Source organism: Capricornis sumatraensis, chromosome 1 (genome assembly GCF_032405125.1).
Source record: "Capricornis sumatraensis isolate serow.1 chromosome 1, serow.2, whole genome shotgun sequence".
NCBI classification, from domain to species: Eukaryota; Metazoa; Chordata; class Mammalia; order Artiodactyla; family Bovidae; genus Capricornis; species Capricornis sumatraensis.
In genome coordinates this window covers 258,342,082-258,367,319 of record NC_091069.1, presented here as the reverse complement: position 1 = coordinate 258,367,319, position 25,238 = coordinate 258,342,082, and the positions used below count along the sequence as shown (strand labels likewise).

Sequence of the window (25,238 nt, the reverse complement as noted above, 5' to 3'; positions counted from 1 at the left end):
ACCTTAGTCGGCAAAGTAATGTCTCTGCTCTTGAATATACTATCTAGGTTGGTCATAACTTTTCTTCCAAGGAGTAAGCGTCTTTTAATCTCATGGCTGCAGTCACCATCTGCAGTGATTTTGGAGCCCCCAAAAATAAAGTCTGACACTGTTTCTGTCTATTTCCCATGAAGTGATGGGACTGGATGCCATGATCTTCATTTTCTGAATATTGAGCTTTAAGCCAAATTTTTCACTCTCCTCTTTCACTTTCATCAAGAGGCTCATTAGTTCTTCTTCACTTTCTGCCATAAGGGTGGTGTCATCTGCATATCTGAGGTTATTGATATTTCTCCAGGCAATTTTGATTCCAGCTTGTGTTTCTTCCAATCCAGCGTTTCTCATGATGTACTCTGCATATAAGTTAAATAAGCAGGGTGACAATATACAGCCTTGACGTACTCCTTTTCCTATTTGGAACCAGTCTGTTGTTCCATGTCCAGTTACAGGTAAGCTGTTTAAATAAAGTTAAGAATCCAATTCTTCTGTCCCACTAACTTTGTTTCAAGATCTGTAGCCAGTGGCTGCCAAACTAGAGAGCTCAGAAATAGTGCGGAGCCGTCTAAGGACGGAGCTGGAGGAGGGGGCGGTTGTCTCCAAGAGGCTGCGTTCAGGGCAAGGCTACCCACCAAGCCCATGCCCCCAGACCCCTCGGCTGTGCTCAAGGGGGAAAGCCCCGGAAGCCTGGACCCGGCTGCCCCAGGCCCTTAGGCAGCTGGCAGGGGGAGCAGCCATTTGCCGAGTTGCAGCGGAGTCCCAGGACGTGGTTGCGTCCCGGGCTCCTCCTGCCACTGCCCCGTGTCCTCCCCCAGGTCGTACGGAGACCTGCGCTGCACCCCGTACTGCTTCATCGACTCCACGCCCTGCCGCTACTTCACCTGAGGGCCCCCAGGAGGAGGCGGCGCCCTGCAGCGCCGCCAGCAGCTTTTCCGCTCTCAGCAGACTGACCTCGCCCCGACCTGGTCCAGTGTCCACCGCCTTCGTGCCACAGAAACAAGGGCAAACTCTCGCTGCTAAGACAAGCTTGTAACGCAGGCCGACTGGAGGAACCGAGGACCCCCGCGCCCTGTCTTCACCCCCAAGCCCCCGGCCTCCACCCCGCGCCCAGCGCGACCTTGCGGCGGGACGAATATACATGTCCGCAGGGCGCTTTGCCTTCCCGACGTCGCAGACTTGGCTCCGCACTGTTAGGCTCACACGGACTGTTTGCTCCCGTCCGCGGGGGGCGTCCGGGGGGGCAGCCTCTCGGCCCCTGTGACCTCTGGAAACGCAGGCATCTCCCCGGCCGCTGGCGGGGGGCTCCCCGGGCCTGGGAACCACCGGGTAGGGAGACGGGTTCTCTGGAGGTGGCCCCAGATCTTGGCCCGCTGAGAGATTCCCCGCGCCCCCCCGCCCCGCCCCTGAGCTGGCCACAGCCTCAGGCGGAGGCGGTTCCCTAGGCAAGCGCCCCAAATGTGAATAAGTGCGGGCACGGCGGCCCACCCCGCGCCCTGCAGCCGCGCGGACGAGCGCAGAGCATCGGCCTTCTTCTGGACATTTCCAGAAGGGGCCGCTCTCAGGGCTCCCGGCCCGGGCGCCGTCCTGACCTCCCCTGGCTCTGTGCGCGCGGCCTCCGTCCTGTGAACGTCCCAGTGTCCATCCATCTCTCCTTCGGGACGTGCGCCAGCAGCCGAGCCGTCGGGCTTTCCCGTCCGGGCCGCGCCGGCGTCTGTCCAGGGCGCCACTCCGGGAGCCCTGGGACCTCCCTCCCGGTCTGCGCGGCGCGTGGCTTTGTCCTCGTGTGCGCGCGCCTGAGCCCGGTTTCTGCAGGATCGCTAGTCCTGCGCGTCCCTGAGCTGCCCTCCACCGTCGTATCCCCTGAGTGGGGCTTAGCTGTTGTTGGGAGACACGTCTTCCGCACTGCAACCTCATGGACCTGTTTGCTCCCAGATGGACGGACCCTCCCGCCCGTGTGTACAGACTGTTCAGCGTGCCCGTGTCCTGGGCGCTTGGCAGTTGTGCTGCTGGCCTGTCGTGGGCGGGGTGGGCCCCGGGGTGGTGTCCCCAGAGGTGGACGCGTTGGTCAGTCTGGGTCCTTCTGCCTCTGTTCCAAGTCCCGGGCTGATTGATATTCCACGGCCCACGTCTTTCCCATGTGAAGCCACCGCCTTCATCCCAGCATCTCCGGATGGGAAATGAAGAAATAAAAGGCCGTGTACTTCCCAGCTGTGGCTCTCTCTTCCCTGGGGGTTTGGGCTGCTGTCCTAGGACTCCTGGATGGGATGAGGGCTCTGAAATCAAGTCTGTTTCCCAGACTCCACAGAGGGTTCTAGAATGGGGAGGAGTCCTGCTCCCCTAGGGACAACTAATGTCCAAGGAAGGACACTCATGTCCCAGGTCACCAAGCCCAACCGAGCCCAGTTTGCTCAGCCAGCCCTGCCCCAACCTTGTTCTACCATCTCCTGTAGGAAATAATGCAGGTCCAATTCTGCCCTCGGAGCTGGCCAGGAGGGGCCACATCCTGGGTCCCAGTGCTTGGGGGGCACTGTTCTGGCCTTCCTCTGGCTGTGAGCCTCCCCACAAGGCTGCAGGTACCAGGACACCCCACTCCCCACCTGAGTGGTCCTGAGCCTGTTTGCAGGGCCGCATAGCCCTCTCTGCACGCCTGTCCTCCTGAGTGTGGCTCGCACATACCTGTCAGCGTGAGGGAGGTGGTGGCCGGGGACAGGCTGTCTGCAGGGGTCATCGATGGAGCTTGGGCACACAGGCTAGGCCTCCACGTGCACACACATCCTGATGTGAGGTGGGCTGGGGCGGGGCTGGGGACTGCTCTCCCTGTGGGGCCGTGGGAGACTGAGGAATCTAAGAGGGCCAGGTCTTTATGAAGTTGTATTGTCAGGTAAGCAGAGCCTACTTAATGCATGAGTTTGTCAGCCTGATTCTCATGTAGGTACTCCTGTTGTGTGGGAGTCCCCATCTACGCTCTGGTCCCGGGACCCCACAGCATGAGAGGGGGGCCTGCCTCCAGCTCTGATATTTCTAGGGAGAGTTTTGAAAGACTCTGGAGAGGATTCAAGGTCACAGGTGTTAAGACCATCTGTAGAGTCGTTCTGCCCCTTCAGGGTTCTGAAATGGGAAGATGAAAGCTCGGGGAAGGTGGGCCCTGGGCCCCCATGAATGCCAGCTCCGCAGTGTTAGGGGACAGCTTCCCCAGGGGCGGGGGCCCCTGGCCATCACAGGAACACCTCCCGGGGTCGTCTGCTGGTCATGCAAGGAGCTGAATTGGGCCAGAGGGGCTGGGAGGGTGCTGAGCTGCGAGACCCCCATGCCTGGTTCACTCCTGGTCCATCACTTCCCGCAGCCTCGGTTTCCTACCCTGAGAGACGTGAGACAGAGGCTGACATTCCCTCCACCTCCAACTGCTGATTTCTGCTGGTGGACGCTGCCCTCGGGCTGTGACTGGGCCAGTCCTCGGACGGGTCATGGATTCCCTCAGCTACTCTCCAGCTATCAGGCAGAGTGGCTGAGAATGGCAAGGCCTTCAGAATACAGTCGCCAAAGGAGGCTGTGTCTGTCCAGATGCTCTTGCTGGCAAGTAGCAGAAAATCCAACTTTGATTTAAACTGTAGGGTAGAATTTATTGGCTCAGATCACCCATGCGAGTTCTAGGAGTGGATTGGAAGTCGAGCAAGGTTCAATCAAGGCTCTTGCTCCGTCTCTTTGCTTGATCTGTCCTCTCAGCTCTCTGCACCTCTCCTGTTCATGCGATCCTTAGGGTGGCCACAAGCTGACTGCTCCAGTTTCAGGCTGACATCTGCAGCTTGCAATGTCCACAGGAAGACAGAACATCTATTCCAGTGGCTCTCAAGAACTTTGATTTTTTTTTCCCCGAGGAGTCCCCAGAAAGCGGAAAGAAAGAGTCTTGTTGACACGCCCATTCTTGAACCAGTTCCTATTATCAGAAAAAAAGCTGCCTGCTGATCAGATCATAGTTGGGTTCCTGAATGCAGGATGGCACAAGTTTTAAGATTACCCTTAGCCCACACCTTGGGAATTTTCCAGAAGCACATAGGCTGTGTGGGGAGGGGGTGGCTGCTGGACTGGGTGTCAGGGAGCAGGAATGGAGCCACTGGGGGCTGAGTACACAGGTCTATTACAGGACCCGTCTCTCCGGTTTTGCTTTTCCGTTCGGCAAGAATGGGTGCTGAACCACTTAGGGTGAACCCTTGGCAGCCCTCCCCTCCAGAAGGCTCCGGGTTGGTTCTTATGGGTCTACTTGGAGAGGCTGGCTCTCTGAGGGTGAGGCCGGTCATGAAAGATGTGGTGTAGCTTGTGAAAAAAAACCAGAGGACTTAGATGCACAAATCTGGATTTGAACCCTGGCTCTGTCCCCAGGGGGACTATCCTACTTAATTTGCCTAATGTCTCTGAGTCTCTACTTTCTCATGTGAGTCTCAGTTCTCATCTGGGAATTGTTGTTGCTAAGTTGTATTCAACTCTCTGTGACCCCGTGGGACTGTAGCCCACCAGGCTCCTCTGTCTATGGGATTTCCCAGCAAAAACACCGGAGTGGGTTACCATTTCCTCCTCCAGGCGATCATCCTGACTCAGGTATTGAACCTGCATCCACTGAATTTTAGGCAGATTCTTTACCACTGAGTTACCTGGGAAGGCCATGCACTGGGAATAATTGTACCTTATTGAGCATTGTGCTGAATTTCAGAGATTTCAGAGACTGGTGGAAAACTATAAAGTTATGAGAAACTCGGGATGTTGTTCCTGAAAACCTCTGTCGGAAGCTCTGCATCTAGGGTAGAAACTGAAACTGCTTCTCTGGTGAAGGGGTGCACACGGCTCAGGTCTTCCAGGCAAGAATGGAACATTCCTTTTTTTTTTTTCATTTTATTTTAAAATCAATTTCGTATAATTGGAGAATAATTCCTTTACAATATGGTGATGGTTTTTGCCGTACATCAGCATGAATCTGCCACGGGTATACATGTGTCCCCCATCCTGAACCTCCCCCCCCACCTCCCTCCCCACCCCCTCCCTCTGGGTTGTCCCAGAGCACCGGCTTCGGGTGCCCGGCTTCATGCATCAGACTTGCCCTGGTCATTCATCTATTTCACATGTGGTAATGCCCGTGTTTCAGTGCCATCCTCTCGAATCATCTCCCCCTCGCCTTCTCCCAGAGTCCAAAAGTCTGTTCTTCACATCTGTGTCTCCTTTGCTGCCTTGCATGCAGGATCAACAGTACCGTCTTTCTAAATTCCGTATATATGCGTTGATAAGACAGTATTGGTCTTTCTCTTTCTGTCTTACTTCATAATAAGCTTCCTGACTTATGACAGGCTTACAGACTGCAAAGTTTTGACAGCCCATGATTTTAGTCTCAAAGTTTCGCAGTGATTTCTACACGGGTGGCAAGAGTGACAAGGCGAGGCTGGGGATGTCACTGGAAAGAAGGCGTGATGATGACCCTTCAGAGCTGCAGTGACCGGGGGACAGATCGCTTCCTGCTAACTCTCAGTTACCAATGGCTGGGCCTGCAGTCTGTGAACAGGGCATGGGGGCTGACTTGCGCTCTCCCAGTCTGAACTGCCTTTTTACTCTTTCACCAGTAATGGGAGCCCAAGCTCTGTTAAACTGATCCCCAAGGATCCACCCCTGGCTGGGATACCCTACACCAGCCCAGGCCCTCCCATCATCACTAAGGAAGTGTGGGGATGGGGTTTGACCCCAGGCAAAGTTGTTTGAGTAACAACTTGGTAAGCAGTCTCTGCAGGAAAGTTGGTAATGAGGACAGAAGAGCCAAGGCTTGGGAAGATGGCAGGATGAAATTTCTGTGCATCTTGGGGCAGACACACTTGTCATCCATCACCCTGAGAGCAGGGCACACATGGGTCAAACTGCTTAACCCTCCACATTTTGTTACAACTAACGAGCCAACCCCAGTGACTGCTTTACTTGGGTTATCCACCCGAGCCCTCCCCTAGAGTGGACAGAACAGATTTAAAGTTTCAAGGAAACTCAGATCTTTCTTTTGTGTGATAACAATGAGTGCACAGCTCGAGGACCTCGGCGACTCACCAAGGAAGCTGTTACCCTGGAGCAGCCCAGTTACCACCACGGACGCAGAGGCTCCAGGGTGTGGGCTAGTCCCCCACGCGCACCTGTGTGTAATCATCCTGGCAGGGCGGGGCTGGGGCGGGGCCGGGGCGTGGGGGGGGGGGGGACACACCATGCAGGAGTGAAGGAGTGATGAGTTGGGCCTCCCTGGTGGCTCAGATAGCAAAGAACCTACCTGCAGTGTGCAAGACCTGGGTTCGACCCCTGGGTTGGGAAGATCCCCTGGAGGAGAGAGGGCATGGCAACCCACTCCAGTATTCTTGCCTGAAGGATTCCATGGACAGAGGAGACTGGCGGGCTACAGTCCACGAGGTCGCAAAGAGTCAGACAGGACTGAGCGATTAAGCACACATACACACCCATCAGCATCCAAACCCCTGAGAAACAGAGGAAAAGGACGCACGCTGCCTTTATCAAAGGGGCTTTCTCTCTGGGGGCTCACCTGCGCTCCTTTCAGCCCCAGGCCGCTGACTTTTAGACAAGCCTCTAAGAAACAACCTTACCAAACCAGCCATTTCCCCTGCCTCTCTTCCCCGCCTGCCCCAGTCCCTTCACAGAAAGGGAAAGGAGCCCACATCACAGTGAAATTCTGCCCCTAGTCAATTCAAGGGCAATGATGAATTTTGTCTTCGATGTCCCAACTTATAAACAGTACATACCACACTCCACGGGTGTCCCACCCCACTCACCTTCATCCAACAACTAGATGGGAAGTTCCCGGCAGTCATCGTGGTCACAGGTCATCACTGAGGCTTATCAAGGGAATTATATCCTGGGGCGGTGGTTCTCAAGATTTAGGGTTCGTCAGAATGAGCTGAAGGGCTGGTCATTCTGACCCAGCAGGTCTGGGGTGTGAGAATTCAGGTCTCTAACAAGGTCCCAGGGATGCTGATGCTGCTGGACAGGGGACCTAGGAGCCTGCTCTGGGTAGATGTCTCACCTGAGAACCACCACAGTTCAGTCCAGTTCAGTTGCTCAGTCGTGTCTGACTCTTTGCACCCCCATGGACTGCCGCCAGGCCTCCCTGTCCATCACTAACTCCCGGAGTTTACTCATACTCATGTCCATTGAGTCGGTAATGCCAGCCAACCATCTCATCCTCTGTCGTCCCCTTCTCCTCCTGCCCTCAATCTGTGCCAGCATCAGGGTCTTTTCAAATGAGTCAGCTCTTCACATCAGGTGGCCAAAGTACTGGAGTTTCAGCTTCAGCATCAGTCCTTCCAAAGAATATTTAGGACTGATTTCCTTTAGGATGGACTGGTTGGATCTCCTTGCAGTCCAAGGGACTCTCAAGAGTCTTCTCCAACACCACAGTTCAAAAGCATCAATTCTTCGGCGCTCAGCTTTCTTTATAGTCCAACTCACACCCACACATGACTACTGGAAAAGCTACAGCTTTGATGAGATGGACCTTTGTTGGTAATGTCTCTGCTTTTTAATATGCTGTCTGCTGCTGCTGCTGCTGCTAAGTCACTTTAGTCATGTCCGACTCTGCACGACCCCATAGACGGCAGCCCACAGGCTCCTCTGTCCCTGGGATTCTCCAGGCAAGAATACTGGAGTGGGTTGCCATTTCCTTCTCCAATGCATGCATGCATGCTAAATAGCTTTAGTCATGTTTGACTCTGTGCAACCCCATTTCGTTCTCCATAATATGCTGTCTAGGTTGGTCATAACTTTCCTTCCAAGGAGTAAGCGTCTTTTAACTTCATGGCTGCAGTCACCATCTGCAGTGATTTTGGAGCCCAAAGCAGACAAGGCCACAAATGCAGGGAAGACAGCTGGGGACCCCGAGTGAGTAGCTCTTTCATTCATTGAAGGAGGATGGGTCTGTGTCCCTTCCTCTTGAATCTCGGTGAGCCTTTGACGGCTCTGACCTATAGAACACTGTGGAGGTGTGACTTCGGGGCCAGGTCATAAAAGGCCATGCAGCTTCTCAGAACACATGTCCTACAGGAAGCAACCAGTGTTAGGATGACACACTCCCTCAGCCGGCCTTGGTAGAGAGGCCAGGTGTGGCCCCAAACAAGCCTGCTTCCAGCCAACCCCGCCACGGGCCAGACACAGGAGAGAAGGCGGGCCTGTCCATCTGCTGACTAACATCAGTTGAAGCCACAGGAAGCAGAATTGCCCAGCCCAGCTCTGTTCTAGTTCTAAAAGATTCCATCATATGAAATGGCTATCTTTTTAAGCCACAAAGTTTTGGGTCAATTTGATACTTAGCAATAGGTAATCAGAGCGGTGCACTGGGTTGGAAAGGGTAGGTTAGCAAACCACACGCAGTGAATGGACGGGGCCCTACGGGAGCCCGTGGCCTGGGCTTGGCGCCCTCTGCAGGGATCAGTTCAGATCTTAGCTCCTCTGGCCTTCCATCCACCCATCTGGCCAGGAGAAAAGCCAGAGGCCGGAGCAGCCTTAGCAATCCTGTGGCCCAAGGTTCCCAGGCAAGCTGGGGACACGCCACCCACTGGCGGGGCGGGGCGGGGTGGGGCAGGTGGAGAATGACTGCAGTAATCACCCATTAATTGCCACAGCTCCCGAGATCCAGTGAAGTTTGTCTTTCCTCCATGGGTTCCTGCCGCCCTTGATCCTGAACTCAGCCCAGTGACCTCCTTTGGTTAATGAGGTGTCAGCAGTCTTGGCGTCCAGAGCCCCTGCCCCTGCCATGGCCAGGTGCCCAGGCCCAGCCACTGGAGGATAGGACATGGAGTTGACCTGAGCGGCCCGCGCTGTGTGGGCTGAGGTCACCCCAGACCGATCTGTCAGACCCCAGGCACAGGAAGGGATCAAGACCAGAACCGTCCAGCCAGATCCAGTCTAAATTGCAAAATGAATACTTACTATCTTAAGTGTCCAGCTTTGGGATGGTTTGTTACCTACTACTGTAACGGGCAACAGTTCACTGAGGATCAGACTCCCTTAGGTGATGGACACGCACTGCCACTCCCGAGAGTCTGGGCTGTCTCCCGTGTCTGGCATGGGAGACACTTGCAGGGTACGTGGCCGAGGATTCCTAGCCTTGTTCTCTGAGTGTGTAACTGTGTTCAGCCCAAATCCACCGAGCACTCAAAAGGTCAAAGACACCAGCGAATTCAAAAGGAACATGGTCACTTCCAGCCTGGGAGTTGTCAGGGGCGCCAAGACCACCAGACAGGAGTGGGTGCTGCTGCAGCCCAGGTGTGGAGTGCGAGGAGGCGGGGGGGTCGCTTCCAGACTGTGTCAACTGGGGGTCAGGGGTGTGCGTGAGCCCTCTGTTGCAGCATGGCGGTCCAGGTGAGCTAAAGTGACTAGGAGACACATCTAGGGAGTCAGTTTAATGCCCCCAGGGTTCTCAGACCAGTACAGCCTCAGACTCCACGCGGCTTGCTACAGTCGTCCTTCAGTTCTGATCTTCACGCCTCTTAAAACAGAAGTATAAATCCTAACGATCAGAAACACCAAATTAAAAAGGGAATCAATTTAGATAATTAGCCTTAAGCACAAAGGATTCTTAAAAGAACCCTGCCGGAAGCCAGTGTGAGGAATCCCGCCCGTGACAAGGTCATGAGGAAGGAAGCTGACATACGCAAGGCATGATCAGACTTCAGGGGTCCCCCTGGAAATTCCTAAGCAGGTACCCCAACAAAAAAACAGAAATCTGCCGGCTTTTGTACTCCACTCTCCTGATAGTCTCTGGAAAAAAGTCAACTCAGGGCTTTAGTCTTCTGCATTTGAAAGGGATGTTTCAGTTAAACCCCCTGTGATTGCTCTCTAGCCTGCCTAACAGGTTCCCTGGACCTCTCACAGCTTGTGAATTGCTTACAGCCCCCCATCCACGAGAGGCATAAAGCTTAAAAGCATCTTAAAGATACAGAGCCTTTTCTAAAGAGTTAAAAATCATATTGGTGATGGGTTTTCACTGTTGAGTCGATGACTGTTGCCAGGCCTCCATATTTTTCATCTTTTAACACCTGAAGGATATTAATCAATGTAATTGGGATATAGAAAAAGGAGTATAGTAGTTTTGATGTTAGCAACACTAGACTTTTGAGTTAATTACTTTTCTTTTGTTATAAATCACTGTACTCCTTTCACTTGTTATAAACTGCTGTATCTTTGCTATGTAAGAATGTAACTTTATTTAGTGCTTTCTGAGAGTGGCACCAGACTTTGGGAAGATCAACACAAATAAGTCTTCTGGTTGATAAACCCTTATCAGAAAAAAGGCTGTAAAATGTTAATTTGCCCCTGTTAGCCAGAAGATGATGTAAATCACCTAAGACTTGTGTATACAATTAGGTATGCAGAGAGAAAAGCCTGGTTTTGATGAGTCTGGACTGCTAACGCTGCATAACTTTGTGTTACCCACTGATCTCCATGTTTTATCCAAAGTATAAAAGGCCTTCTGAACAACTGGGGCCGGAGCCAGTCGCTGGACTGGTTTCCCCCTTGTCTCTCTCTCTCTTTCTCCTTTTCTCCCTTTCCCTCCCTCTGCTCTTTACTTTAATTTCAGGCTGAATTCCCATCTGGGGCGCGGAGGCTCGCCAAGTCTACTTACTTGCCCTGGCTGTTAAGACCCGCGCCAAAGGGAGCCTAAGGCAAGGCACCCTTAGATATTCAAGCGAGTGCCGGTGGCCCAATGTAGATGGTGCAAATTCCTTGTCTGGAATTTTATTGGTCTTCCGCGTAACAAGTTATTCAGCCCTCTTTCTCCACTTAATTTTCCTACTACACTATTTCTTCCTTATCTAATCTTATATTAATAAATAAATAAGTTTTTTCCTCGCCGACTCCATCCACCCTTTGAATTCCCTGGATCCACCAGGGCTGGACCCTGGCAGAACCCTACATTTTTCAGACTCCTAGATCGATTTCTAGTAAAAAAAGAAAACTCGAGAAATGTATATTGCTGACCTTCATTTTTTACTTAAATATAGTGATTTTTTTTAAAAAGAGTAAACCAAAAAAAAACTTTACAGCAAATATTTTGCATAAATATAAACATGCATGTCTACTTCATAATTAAGCAAAATAAAACTTTCAGGCACAAGATTTTAATAATCATTAAAGAACGAGACAATGAATTCAAGACAGAAATAACAGGAGCAACAAAGACATTTCATGACATTTCAATTGGTCTTGTCGTCCAACCTACCGGTTAAGGCCTGAGTTTTATGGATCCTACCTTCCTCACCAAATGGAAACATACACTGTGGCTGTACCTAGTGCATATCCACATGAGACACAATTATCCTTTCAGATAGTGCAATAAATACATCACATGCACACCCCCCCACACACCCTACTTAACCAGCCTCTCAAATACGGAAGTAATAAGGATCTTGGAATTTTCAAGTTTTCCCACCACTGAAACACATACACATTAAAACTACACTTTAAAAAAATGATTCTGCTACAGAAATAAAAGAGTTAATGAGTGGCGTCCTGACACATCTCTAGTTTGTTTCCCCGAATCACGCCCGTACGGCGGCTTGCTTGCCATGGCTCCTCAGATGCTTCAGACTTAAGTCTTCACACTTCACTGCACCCAGTGACAGATGGTACACAGAACAAAGGAAAGGCCGTTTTAACGCTTCAGTCGGACAGTCTCCAGCTGTCTCCGGAGGCCGGGAGTGTCCCCGCGGTTCTGTGCCCTCTTCCCACCAGGCCGTGAGCCTCTCCAGTCTGCTCCCGCGAGCTCCAGGGAAGAGAGAGGAGAACCACAGGGCCCGCCCGGGGCCTGCGCCAACCAGCACTTGAGCAAGGGGAAGGTTCGTGTGGGCTGGTGGCACCCAGAGCCCCGTGAGCGGGGCCAGGGCAGGTGGCTGACAAGGCACAGAGGCAGGAGGAACAGGTCCAGCTTGGCTGGCAGGAGGGCACTCGTGAGGGGGAGTCTGTGAGGCTGGAGGCTTCATTTCCAAAAAGAAAGGATTCCTTACTCTGCGGGGCAAAGCTGGAGGGCGTGCAGAGGCAACCGGCAGAGACTTGTGCGGAGAACAGAACTGGGGCTGGGCCAGCTGCTGTGACAGGCCTGTAGGGCCGGCATGCGGGGATGGGGCGGGGGCTGCATGCAGAGCCCACCCCCGACAGGCCACCGGCAGGCACTGCCGACGCACCAGCAGACCCCAGACAGGCCCAGACCCCAGGCTGGCCACGCACATCAAGCCTCTGAGGGGAGGAAAAGAGGGAGAGAGACTTAAATAGATCTATCTTTAGTCCAAGTTCCTGGTGCCCGTCCCAGCCTGAGCAAGTGAAGAGCGGTGAAACAATTCCCACATCCAGAAACAATTCACATCTCCCAGCCATCACCTTCGGGCTTCCCTGGCAGCTCAGACAGGTAGGCATCCCCCTGCAGTGCAGGAGACCTGGCTTCAATTCCTCACTCAGGAAGATCCCCTGGAGAAGGAAATGGCAACCCACTCCAGTGTTCTTGCTGGAGAATCCTATGGACAGAGGAGCCTGGCGGGTTCCGGTCCATGGGGTCACAAAGAGTTGGACATGAGTGAGTGACTAACACACAACCACGACCTTCAGCTTCCCTGAGCTGTCATCATCAAGAAATTAAGAACCACCAATTCATTGTGAGTAAGTTCCTACCTGCCATGAACTCCACGAAGCTGCATGACGGGCGGAGGACCCAGCACAGGCGCTGGCGTGAGCCCTTAGCGCAGCTGGCGGCTGCCCGGCCCCCGCTCCAGCTTACTGGGGCCACCGTGCAGGGGACACAGGTGACTTCATGAGGCTCAACTCAAAGCCCCTGCCACCAATCACCCAGCTTCTTCCTGGGTCCAGACTGCTTCCTTCCACTAGCCAAGGAGGGAGAGGTCACCGGCGGGAGAAAGGTCAGTCTTCACGTTCTCAATACGGCTGAATCGAAGCCAACAGACGTAATCATTCAAATGACAGAAGCGGGCGACTCCACACTAACGCACTGACTGTGGGAAGACTTATCACACACCCACTGTGTAGGGAACACTTCCTAGTGGCCGGTTCCCCCCCATAACGGATTCATCTGGAAATGGCACACCACAGAAGGAAATCCCGTGACTTTCTTCTGGTTGTGTATAAAAAACGAGCCAGCTTGGGACTCAAGCACCAACAGCGGTGCAAAAGCAAGAACTGGGGAGCCCTGCCAACACCTGCTCGTTGCACACTGCATGCCTCCCACCCAGACCGCAGTCTGGAGAGCAGCTGCCGGCCCATCTGCCCAGAGGCCTCCTCACCTCAGCCCTCCTGTTCGTCCCCGCTGGCAGCCTCCGAAAGCAGCCCGCGTTACGGACCCATGCAGAGCTGGAAGCCCCAGTTTAAGCGAGTCGTGGGCATCAGGACCATGGCTGCTGGCTCCCTCTGCTCCCCACCCCACTCACAAGGGACTGATGTATTCAGGGACTGCGTGGATCGAAACTGGACAGAAGGAGCCCACACTTCTATCTTTTGGAATCCAGGAAAAGCTCTGATGCACAACACAGCTCTTACACAGGCCCACGGACAAGACTCTCTGGTTCCAGTAAGAGATTTAGGGGCAGCAGTGGGAAGGCCTGGCCTGGGGCAAGACACTGGCCCCACGCCAGCCACGCACGTCCCTTCCTCATCTGTAGGCATGGGGCTGAGCCACGACTCCAGGCCCCCCCACGGAGGCTCTCGTACCCCTTCCTGAAGTCCGTTTCCACACAGGCCTGCCAGGCTGGGTCAGGCAGAACCTCCTCACCACCGCAGGTCCATAGCTGGAAGTGGCTGGAACATGCGTCTGGGCTGGGGTTTGAGGCTGCCCTCTCCCCCTACCCCTCCTTTCACTGGGGCAAACCATTTGGCCACGTTGGTGGCTGCGAAGGTTTGACACTGAAGCACTGGCCAGAAGTGGCCTTTGAGGAACCTAGACCAGGACACATTTGTCTGGTTTCCATTAACAGTGTTAACCAAATAGAGATACAATTCTGTTAGTTCTGCTATAGATCTACTTAAAACTTTGAAACGTTGAGATTGTTCAAAAATTACGTGAGAAAATCACCCATCACCACTAAGTTAAAGACATGCACATCTGAGTGCTTCAGAGCTTCCAATTCCTCCTAGAGTCACGATCCCCACATTTTCCTCTCAGCGTGGACTGCACGCTAAAGCAGCCTGTTCTCGCGGCAGATCTGTGCACCAAAAAGTTGATTTCAAAAGATCCGGCTCTAGTCATCACTGTCACTGCCAGACTCGCTCAACTGCAAGTCATTTCCTATAAAGAGAAAACAGAATCAGACCAAAAGGACACAAGTTTAAAAACAACACCCCCATGGTTCTTTGCTTGCCTGTCTGGGCTCTCACACTCCAGTAACACCAGGCTGGTTCAGTTTAATTATGGAGGAAAACTGATTTGGCTCGGCCACAAAACTGGTGCCGTCAACGTTTTAAAAGAATTGCTATTTTTGCATCTGCAAAGGACAGCAATACTGCGCACTGAGGCAGAGCGGGGAAGGACTGGCTACACAGTTTTTACATGTCTCAATAAACAGTAAAAACTAGTCATAAATTGACTACTTAGTGGAATTGTTCATATCAGGTTTCTTCATAAGAGTGAAAATAATAATGCCCAGTTGGGTTTCCTGGTCAGGCAGCTAAATTCTGTTCATGCCAATAACCTGCTAACGCAGCATACACAGACCCCCAGCCCCTCTGGCAGGAACAGTCACGTTACTTTACACCTCAGATCTGAACTGCTGAGCTCTGTAAAACCTTACATTTTGCTCAGCGTGCAACATCTAGGTTTAGGAGTGAAGAACGTAAAGATTTTCCACCTGAAAGAATAAGAGGACTCACAGGACCCCAGCTGATACCACCTAGAATAGAACAAAAGCGAACTTCTACATTTCTGGATCACTGATCTCTGGGCCACCTCCGCTCAGGGTGTTCTCAGGACCCCAGGGTCCCCGAGGCCCTTTCAGAACACCCCCAAGCTCCTCCCTTTTCCAACTATAAACCTTTGTGATGCCAGATCTTCTTCATCGACTTCAACCCACACAACTGATGGCAAGGCTGAATGCAGAAGCAGATGTAAGACTCCCTACTTTGACAAAGAGATTTGCAAAATTTTAAAGCAATGTTACTCTTCACAGTGAGTATTTTTTTATTTAGAAAACTTTTCATAAAAGTGTTATTTTTATTATCATATGGCTGATTATCATTTTTTCAGATGAATTACTGAGTATTTTAAGCATGTCTCAGTTTTAATTTCTAATGTGGTAAAACACGGACACAAGCTACTAAAAACTCCTTGGAGTCCTCAATAATCTTTATGACATGAAGAGGTCTGAGACCAATAAAGGTGACCCCTACTGTTCCAGACGTGGGAAGGAGGGCACAGCACCAGCGAGTAATTCTAATCAGAAGAGCCGAGCACCATCGCTCACGAAGAAGGTGCCGTGCACGTGAAGAGCTCAGCATAACGGAGCTGAAGACTCAGTTCTGAGATTTCTTATTTTTGACGCAGGTTCAAACTGATCCATTTGTTTTTTGGAGGAAAAAATATAATGCACGTTACCATTTAGGAAAATAATACCATCATCACTCGGTATGTTTTCACATTAGGGTTTAGGAGACTTGTGCTATTTACTGTGACTTCAGGGTCTGTAAGTTGGTTCTGGCTGACGATCCTGGTTTAGGTAACTTCCGTACTTTATTGTATATGTGGTGTGTAAAGATTAAGGTCTTGCCATTGGAAAAGCTACAAGCCGGGAGAGCTAATAAAGAGCCGTAAAGAGCTAAAAAGGAGCTTACGGCACTTAACCATGCACTGAGTGAGTAACACGCACTGAGCCATTTTCGGCTCTTACTTTCTGGGAGGAAAGGAAGGTTAGCACTGACTGGGTAGAACCGAGAGCTGAGTTACAGTCACAGGAGCTGTGGTCATTCTCCAGTATGAATACCAGAGGTCCAGTGTAAAACTTAGTTCCCTGAGCCAATGGGGAAGAGCGCCAAGTATACCCGAAATCCAGAAGCTCAGCCTGTATCGTGAGACGGCAGAAGACAGCCTTCGCTGGCGTCACAACAGTGCTGAACCCACTCAGGTAGGGGAGTAGGGCCCGGCACACACGGGAGAGTGTGTGTGTGTTGGAGGAGGCGGGGAGTGCTCTCGCCCCCAGCGGACAGAGGCCTACAAGGCCGGCCCCACACAAGGGGGTTTGTTAGACGGCTACAGTGTGGAGCTGAGAGGGACTCTGCCTGCCCACAGGAGCAGGGTTATGACACATCCTGAAGTCAGCCCAGGACACCCGGCTCCAGGGACTCTGGTGAGAGGACAGCGCACAGACCGGCATCTCCCCGCGTCCAAGACGAAGACGGCTGTTCTCGTTCCCCTCTGCCTTACCACCACCAGCTATGCCGAAGGTCACAGACACTACAGTGTCCCTTTCTTCCCTCCTGCCCAAGGTTGCCTGGTTCCAAACTCACATATCAGCACTTCCCGGAATCCACAAAACTTAATTTGTGCCAATACAGAAAAGCAAAGAGAAGAAACAGATTTTCAGTTTTGTGCTTCCTGTTCTTACTGCCTGGGGACTTTACTTGCTCCTTTCTGCTTCAAACTGTCTTTGCAGGACCTTTCTTATGCTGTGAATATCTTCAGGTTTATAGACTCTGGCGTAAGACAGACAGAAGCCACCGCTCCGGCCAGCCCTCCCAGCTCCGCCCCGGCTGGAAGCAGGAAGGCACACTTACTGAGGGTGCTCATGAGCTGCGTGCTTCCCGGCGGCCGCGCGGCTCCGGTCCCGTTGGCCACGGCCGGCCGGCCGCCGTAGGGCTGCGGGGGCGCGGGCTGCGGGGGCGACGCGGGGCCGCTGTCCTCGCCGCCGCTGCTGGAGCTGTCGTCGTCACTCCCCGACGAGCTCTCCGAGTCCGAGGAGCTGCTCCCGCTGCTGCTGCTCATCTGCTCAATGATGTCCACCTCGGCCCTCAGTTCTGGAATAGACGACAGGGCGGGGTCAGTGCGTCGAGCTTTCCGTACACAGGGCACGGGCAAAACCCAGAGCAACCAGGGATACCTGAAGATGAGCTCCTGCCTCTCGAGCCCTTAAAAACAAACAAAATGACCAAAACCAACAAACAAAAGCACCTAACATGTCTCCGGAGAGACAATGGAAACATTTAATTCACCCAAAGCACCCCAAACGCACACTGGTTGAAGATAATGATTCTTTTAAGAACTGGAGCTAAGTCTGTTTGGCCTCATCTGCTTAAAAAAGAAAGACTGTGACTAACAGGATTAAACACCAAATAGGAGAAGAGCAATACTCTGCTCAGGGGCTGAGCAATATCTGACTAGGAACTGGAAGGTCTGAGCACTTGCTTTGGATCCACCTCTAACCAGCTGGCAGGCCCAGGGGGAAGGCAACGAATTTTCCAGGACGCTCTGGAAAAAGGAAGGGCCAGAGCAGACAGCCTCTGGGGTCCTTTCCAGGTTGCACGTCCCACAAGGCTCATAAGAGGGGGCAAGGCTGCTCAAGAACGTCTTTTTCTTCCTCCTCTGTCCTCTTTACACATCTGATGGACAGCCATGCCTTCAGGTGCTGCGTTTGTATCAAACGTAAAGCAGGGAAAGAACACATTCTACCCGACCACCTCAGTGTCCGTGAATGTATTAAGGACCCATCACAGAACTCATCGGGGAAGATGCCAGATTCCCCTGTCCAAACACACCACGAGACCTTAAATGACTATGGTTCCTTTAAGCGTAACTGGCAACAACCAACCACTCATGACCCAATTCCTATTCAGCTAAAGTGAAAACTTCCACAGACAGCATTCCAATGTCCAGGAGGAAAAACAAAATCCAGAGGCTTAACAACTGTGACCCACACACACAGTGATCTCATTTGCAAAGAGACAGTATTTCCACAAGGTGGAAAAGGCAAATTTCCCAAGGGCAACTTTTTATCTTTCCCTGTTTACTGCTCTTATGGGTTTAATTTTATTTCATTAAACTTCAAAAATATGAAATACAACACTTACCTTCATAACTTCCTAAGAGCCTGGACAACTAAAACCATCCACTGTGTTGGGGAGAAAACCACGGTGAGCTCTGTCTCAGGCTTGCACTGGAGAGAGCCTGATGAGACAGCTAAGTCCTTCGAGGCCACTGGTCCTCATGGAGCTTTCCTACTTCACACTTTGTGTCAGTACAAAGCACTGGCTGAGGAATTTAGCCTAGACACTGTATTAACATTGGCCTGCTTGGTTTTCATCCCCAGCACCTGGAAATTCTCTTCTTCCAAAGCCTTAAAGGTGTGCCATATGGACCTTCAGATGGTAGACAGGCTTGTTTAAACCCCGGGCCTCTAAGCAGACTGCTGCAAAGACAGCCACAGCCCAAGTCTCTGAACTCCCCCTTATCAAACGAGGTGAGTGGTAATCCCGCACACCCATCACGTCTGGAAAGGTGACCCCTGCATAAACTGCTACAGTGGCAGAGAACGCCCATGCCACCAGCCCTGTGACCTCCATAGAAACATCAGTGCCCTCCTCCAAGTTGCTACCGGGGCTCCAGAAACCGCCCTCTACCTCTTTTGATGTCATCTAGCTGAGGTTCAGGTGAGGGGTTATCTTTTAAGGGAGAGGTTTTAGGTCCAGCCGGAGGCTTCGTTGGCGCTCTGAACGGCACAGGTGGAGGCGGAGGCGGAGGCGGCGGCGGCGGCTGGGACGGCTGTGGGGGTCGAGGGGGCTGCTGCTCCATTCGGGCTTGGATTTTACTGCTCCCCTCAGCTCTGAAATGAGAAACGGCCTGTGAATTGGAGGGGCAAAAACAGTGGTTCTCATATCTGCCCCAGTTACCAAGTACCTGGAAGCAGCTGCAGAACCGCAGGCTTCAGAAGACTGTGCCTGTAATGCCACCACACCAACTACGCATTCTGCTGCACCCGTTCTGCGTTGTGCACCAGAGACACAAGGATACGAGACTCGCTGCCCTCGAGCTCACGTTTCTTTACCGAGCAGCAGCTAAGGCACTGAGGTAGGATATACTGTGTTTATGAGAACCCGTCTGAGTAACAAAAAATGTAACTACTCAACTTCTGCACACTATCAAGTTATAACCACAGGCAAATGAGTTATTGAAGATAACTAGCTTTGGAAATACTGGCCTGTTTGCAGTTTTTTCCCCATTATCTATTTACCACTTGCTCATTTTTTCACAGGCCAGCTCTTGCTGGCACACAGGCAGAGCATTCCACCTCAGACCTAGGAAGCACCATCCATCCACAATTTCTTTTGTAAATGCACTAGCTCAGCATTTTTCAAACTTTGCTGCTGCTGCTGCTGCTGCTAAGTCGCTTCAGTCGTGTCCGACTGTGCGACCCCACTTTGGGGAATCTCTATTAAAGTGCAGACTCTGACTTAATAGCTCCTGAAATCTCGTATTTTTAACAAACACTTAAGTGATAAAACAATGCTGGTTCCCAGATGACACTGAGTATTACAGAAACCCCCACAACCATCAGGCTTCTGGCAGGCTAACCGCAGCCCCTGGCTGGAGGAGGTAATCTACCGACACACACTGAGCAGCAGGAGGCGGCTCCGCAGCGTCCGCCTGGCAGAGCTCCCCGTGGCCCCGGGCTCAGGCAGGCATCAGCGCACCGACCCCGTCTCTTCATCTGCGAGCGTGTGTGCGGAAGGTAACACCACCTTTCCAAAAGTTACTTGTAAAAGTTAGACAATGCGTGTGAAACATCTAGCACAGTGCCTGGCCTGTGATTAGACCTCAGTAAATGGTGGGTACCTTTTCTTTTTCTGGAATGAGCAAAGAAAACCAGCTTGAGGAGGCATACACAGAAAAACATCAGACCGTAACCCTCTCTTTAAAAGTTACTCTGGTACAGTAATTACTGTATCACTAATAGAACCACTAGGTTACTTCTACTTAAGAGAATAAAATTTGACTTTAAAATAAAAACTAATTGGCCTCATATGACACATATAATGCCTGTCAAGTTAAAAATTAAAAGAGAGCTCACTATTCAAAGAAATTAGGTACAGCTTTGATATTATAATAATCTCAAACGCATCTTATGAAAACTTAATGTTGTCACTACAAAAAAGAATATATATTACTCAATTACTCTTTCATAATTTTAAGTCTGTAAAGTTAAGTCTTATCCCTTTGGTGGTACTCTATCAACAACCATGAGATTAATAAAACTGACTTAATCATAAAGTACACCCCTCTCCCCAGTGACTTCTATGTTTCAGGTCTTAAAAACATTATTTATTTTCATTGCCTTTGAGGAAAAGACATTTTCTGACTTGTCTGAGAAGACACAGGTGGGAGTTGCTGAGCCTGCCAACAGGACACTAAGTTCCCAGACGGGCACACTCTTATAAAATAACCGAATAGACAAGGCAAGTCTACAGACACAGCACAGCAGCCTCTATCTGCTCTTTTACATACCGCGTCTTCTTGACCTGGATGCTGCTGCTGAGCTTTTCCAGCACATACTCTCCAGTGTCGTGATTGATGATCAGCACACAGTCCTTCTGGTAAGGCCGCTTGTTCCCCTTGAACACAGTCATCGGTGGTGTGGATCCCTTTTCCGCCACAAAAGAACAATTCGGACAATCAAACCAGATACCCCAGTTATGAATATCAAGACTGAATTTAGAGCTGGCTTTATCTCAGCACATCTCTTACCAGAACTACCCAAGCAGGAAGAGAAAGGGGGCTTCCTTGGTGGTCCAGTGGCTAAGACCCTGTGCTTGCAACGCAGGGGCCGGGGTCAGTTCCTGGTCAAGCAACTAGATCCCACATGCTACAGCTAAGACTCAGCACAGTCCAATAAATAAAAAAAATTTTTTTAAGAAATAGAATAAGCTGATTTGCATTTTATTTTTGCTTGGGAAGCCAGGAGTTAAAGAGGAAATAATATAGCAAGAATCTATAACTGTGCAACCAGCTCTAAGTAATCAAGAAATAAATACAGAATTTTTAAGTTGCTGTACATTTTCCAGAGATTTGGGAAATGTTACAAGTAATAGTAAAGTGTGAACTGAGAAACACAAATGACGCACTCCTGTCTGACACTGAGTAGAGCTCTATGAGCAGTAGAGCGATCTCTGCATTTCCTTGTAATCGGAGAGTTCGGGCTTCCCCTTCATGCTAAGTAACTACACACCTTCTCCAAGCTCACCGTTCTGGCTGGTTCAAGTACCTCAAGCCACTAACCTGCCTAAGGCCTTCCATGACTGCCCAGTGCGTAAGGCCCAAGCAGAAACCCTTCAAACCCGCCACCTGGCCCCTCCACTGCACCTGGCTTCTCTTACCCCAGGCTCTGCAGGTTCCAGAGAAGAAGGCACCAGTCCTCTCTCAGAACTGCAAGTTCTGTCTTGCAGGGATTTAACAAGGATTCTGTCCGCAACATCCCAACCCCTCCCTCCCTCTCAATTAGTCCACCTTCAAATCTGCTCAAAGATCACTTCCTCACGCAAGTCTCCCTAGACTTTCTAAAGTAAGTGCTACGTTCTCCTACAGTTATTTAAACTCCCTAAGGACGAGAAACATGCTTGTTTTCTTCAAGACTATATTCTCAGTACCTAGTAATGAGCCAGCACCACTGTGGGTAGATGTCAGTATTTGCCGAATGTATCGTTTAATCCCCTGGATGGAATCAGAAATTGGTTGGCTCCTTGACTCCTGGTTCATACAGTAAAAATTAAGAGCTGGAAGGGACCCTAGGGATCATTTATCTAACCTCTTTATTTTACATTTGGGAGACTAAGGTCCAAAGGGAGATGATGTAACCTGCCAAAGGCAACAACTAATGAGAGCTGTTTGAACTGGCAGACAGTTTTTTGTCAGCACAACGCTTCCCAAGGCTCTCTGTCCAGAGCCTTTTCATTCTCTCACTGGTTACCAAGAACTTATCATGTTCCAGGACAGGCCTGGGACATGCATGTGTTCATTAAGACTATTCTGTCTGATCCTTGCGATCAGAGTGGTGCCTTGGTAAGACTTCAGCAGCGTCTCTCTGCGAGGGTTCTCCACTCAGCTTTTAACCTGTGGCTCCAAACCTAGGTCCTGCCTGAAACCACCAGCCTGCACATCACCCCCTGCCAGATTCATGAGCCATGCTGATCCCGCCCCTGCCTCTCCAAGCCCCTAAGCTGTTGCTGTTTTATACCCATAGAGCACTTGGGCCTCTTTCTCTGCAGCTGTCGGGAGAGGCTACATATGTCTAAAGGAGGAGCCAGGTTCCACCGTGCCTACTTAGGAACAAATGGGGAAAGGGAGTTTGGGAAAAACAACAAAGAATTTTTTTTACTCAGGAGCCTGGGAAGCATGAATTCCATCCCATCTGACCCCCATAGCTCCTTTTCTCATGTTGGCACTTCAGAGATCTAGAAGTTTTTAAAAAGGAGGAAATCAAATTGCAATAACAATATGAGGATTCACTGTGGTTCCACATTAAACAGCAACAACAACGATGTGATGAAACCTACGGGGATATGTGGCAGCGTAATTGTGACTTCATCTCCTTTGCCGACCTGGAGCTCTCCTTCACAGGAAGTGTCTATAGACGCCGGCTTAAAGTCATCTAAAGGGAAAGGAAAAAAAGCATTTATCCACCAGGTTACTTGTATTAAGTGCTTGCACGGCACTCGCATGTAAGAATGGTAAATTTTTATAACTCAGATAAAATACAAACCACTTAGAATTTCTTAAAATGTTATCTCACTGTGGAAAATTTCTCATATACAACAGCAAAGAGAATACTATAATGAGTCCTGCATACCATCACCCAGCTTCATTACCAGTTCTGGGGCAATATAGTTTCATCTATACCTCCATATACTTTCCCTCTTATCCCCACTGGATAATTCTGAAGGAAAAAGGCTAGAATTTATGTAACTTTTCATTAAGCAGATACTCCCTTCCCCTAAGTGACAGATGAAAATTCATGCCTTATTACCTACAATGAGGTGTTTTATTAGGGTTATTATAAGGATGAAAAGCAACAGAGTATGTTTTTAAAACCCTGTGATTGTAAAACACAATATGAAGCATGAAAGGTCACAGCATTTTGATAAGAACTGTCAAAGTTCGGATTGGCCACACTCAAGTTCCATCGCTTTAACAAGAATATTCCTACAGATATCTGGAGCAGAAGGCTGCACTGTATTTCCAAAGGTTAATCCTGCCCATGTTTCTGAATTGCAGTTACGGCACAGCGTGAACAGCCATCTTACTGCCTTTTAACACAAACCTGCCTCAGACTACAGGCCAAGTACTTCTGTCAAGTGTCTTATTTAAACTGCACGTTGCCCTTCATTCTGCTACAACATCAACATAGTAAACTGCTCAGGAAATGATGCTGCTCTTCTCACATTCCCAAAACCCAGCCCCTCAGAGGGCTGATCTGCTGTCAGCAGGCAGCAGAGTAATGGCCTGGCAAGTGACCACAGGAAGACAGAAGTTCACCATCTACTACGCCCGTTTCAAGGTGTTGAGTCACATCTGAGAACTCCTCGGACAAAAACAAGTCTTAACCAGTACTGGGGCTACCGGGACGCGAAACCAGGAGTCTGTGAATCATAGTGGGATGCTCTGGCGGCCAATTCTTCACCCAGGATACACAGTGGAAAGGCCCTCCCTCAACAGAGTCTGTAATCATGGAGAAAAAAGAGGTCCAGCATAATGACTATCCGCACATTCCTTATGCCTGCTGGCTTTTGCTTCCAAACATAGATCAAGCTCTAACTTATTCCTGGCTCTCCAATCCTAATTTTACTTTCCACCCACAAGGGACTGGGTCTGGAGAAAAAGTGAGGGGTAGTCTGGTGACCTCAAAAAGACATCAAAGCGCGAGACAAGCTGGCACAGATATATGGAGGAAAAGAAGGCGGACGGGGCGCAGAGCTGCGGGCTCTGGGGCTGCAGCCGGGCGTCGCGGAGGCCAGAACCCAAGGGGGGCAAGGAAAGAAGGCCGGAAGGGAATGGAACAGGAGGGAGTGGAGGCCAACGCCGAGGAAAACGAGAAGAGCTCCTGAAGCGTGGAGATGCCCAGTGGGGATCGGGGTGTGGATCGAGGGGGAGGGGGAGGCTGGAATACAAAGAAGCTGGAAACTGATGTGGGGTCGCAGCCCTTCGGTAATAAGAGGGGAAGGTGGAGGATGCCAACCCCGAGGAAACGAGAAGAGCTCCTGAAGCGCGGGGATCTGGGTGTCTGGGGGGCGGTGGGGGTGAAGAGAGGCTGGAATACAAAGAAGCTGGAAAATGATGTGGGGTCGCAGCCCTTCGGTAGTAACAGGGGGACGTGGAGGTTCGGGGCGCAAGAGGGTCCAATGACCTTCGGGAGAAGCATTTGGTAGCGCAAGGCGGAGAAATCCTGGGAGCTGAGGGAAGGGTCTGGTCTGAGAAGAGGGAGCTGGGGAAAAAAACAAAGGAAAAACCCGAGGTCCCCCGAGGGAGGGAACGCCGGCAAGGCCCCCTGGCCTTCTCCGGGGCAGAGGGCGACCGGGGGGCGGACTCACAGCGGATGGTGTGGAAGGAGGCCCGCGGCCGCTTCTCGAAGCTCTCCCCGAGCCGCAGGCAGTGCTCCTCGCGGTCCAGCAGCGGGTTGGCCGTCCCGTTCATGGCCCCGCACGGGCCTCGCGCCCGCCCGGGCGCCCTCCTGGCGCGGCCCCGGCCCGAGCCGCCGGCGCCGGCGTCCGGGGGAGCCGCGCTCCCGGGACAGCGCTCGGGGGCGCGCGGGCAGCCGAGCCGGCGCCCACCCGCGCAGGCCGGAAACGAGCTCGGGCCGGCGCGTCTGGGCGGGGGACGACTCCGAGGAGACCCGCCGGCGGAACTTCCGGCGCCGAGGAGGGACGTCCGGGCCCGCGGCGGAAGTAGAGGGGGCGGTGCCACGGTCGAAGGTCCTTTCCGCCGGGAGAGTCGGGATTCGAGGTCTCTCTGCGGGGCGGGGGTAGGTGTGGACCAGAGGAAGGGTTTTGGTTTTTTTTTTTCCCCGCGGTGGCTCCCAAGTTCTGCTTCTGAGGCTGCGCCCGGCTGGGGGCTCCGCGCGCCCGGCCCCGCCTTCAGGGGAACCTAGGAACTGCTGACTGGGGCGCCCGGCGCGCGGTGGACTGGGCTCACGCGGGTCGCCGCCGGC

The 25,238-nt window shown here is 51.6% G+C and overlaps 2 protein-coding genes across 4 annotated transcripts in view; one reads left to right on the top strand and one right to left on the bottom strand.

Moving 5' to 3' along the window:
• The window catches only part of COLQ (collagen like tail subunit of asymmetric acetylcholinesterase), a 65,586-nt gene extending 64,665 nt beyond the window's left edge, over positions 1-921 (top strand). For all 3 annotated transcript variants that reach the window (XM_068973580.1, XM_068973572.1, XM_068973575.1), the window contains one exon: positions 852-921. In XM_068973580.1, the coding sequence (XP_068829681.1) occupies positions 852-921 (70 nt within the window). The remainder of the gene's footprint in view (positions 1-851) is intronic.
• A 10,222-nt stretch (positions 922-11,143) lies between these two features.
• Positions 11,144-24,724, bottom strand: EAF1 (ELL associated factor 1). The gene is made up of 6 exons (XM_068973210.1): positions 24,622-24,724; positions 22,591-22,685; positions 20,546-20,682; positions 18,664-18,866; positions 16,825-17,064; positions 11,144-14,347 (listed from the first exon to the last, which is right to left on the bottom strand). The coding sequence occupies exons 1-6, from the start codon at positions 24,722-24,724 to the stop codon at positions 14,301-14,303; spliced, it is 825 nt and encodes a 274-aa protein (XP_068829311.1). The 3' UTR covers positions 11,144-14,300.
• Positions 24,725-25,238: the final 514 nt, after the last annotated feature.

Bases quoted from the DNA above. Each gene is read 5' to 3' on its own strand.
- EAF1 (XM_068973210.1), bottom strand. From the start codon at position 24,724: ATGAACGGGACGGCCAACCCGCTGCTGGACCGCGAGGAGCACTGCCTG. The intron at 20,683-22,590 runs GTAGGTTTCATC...GTGGCGGAAAAG, and splicing joins TTACGCTGCCACATATCCCC to GGATCCACACCACCGATGAC. The intron at 14,348-16,824 runs GTAAGTGTGCCT...TTCTCTTTATAG, and splicing joins GCAGCTCATGAGCACCCTCA to GAAATGACTTGCAGTTGAGC.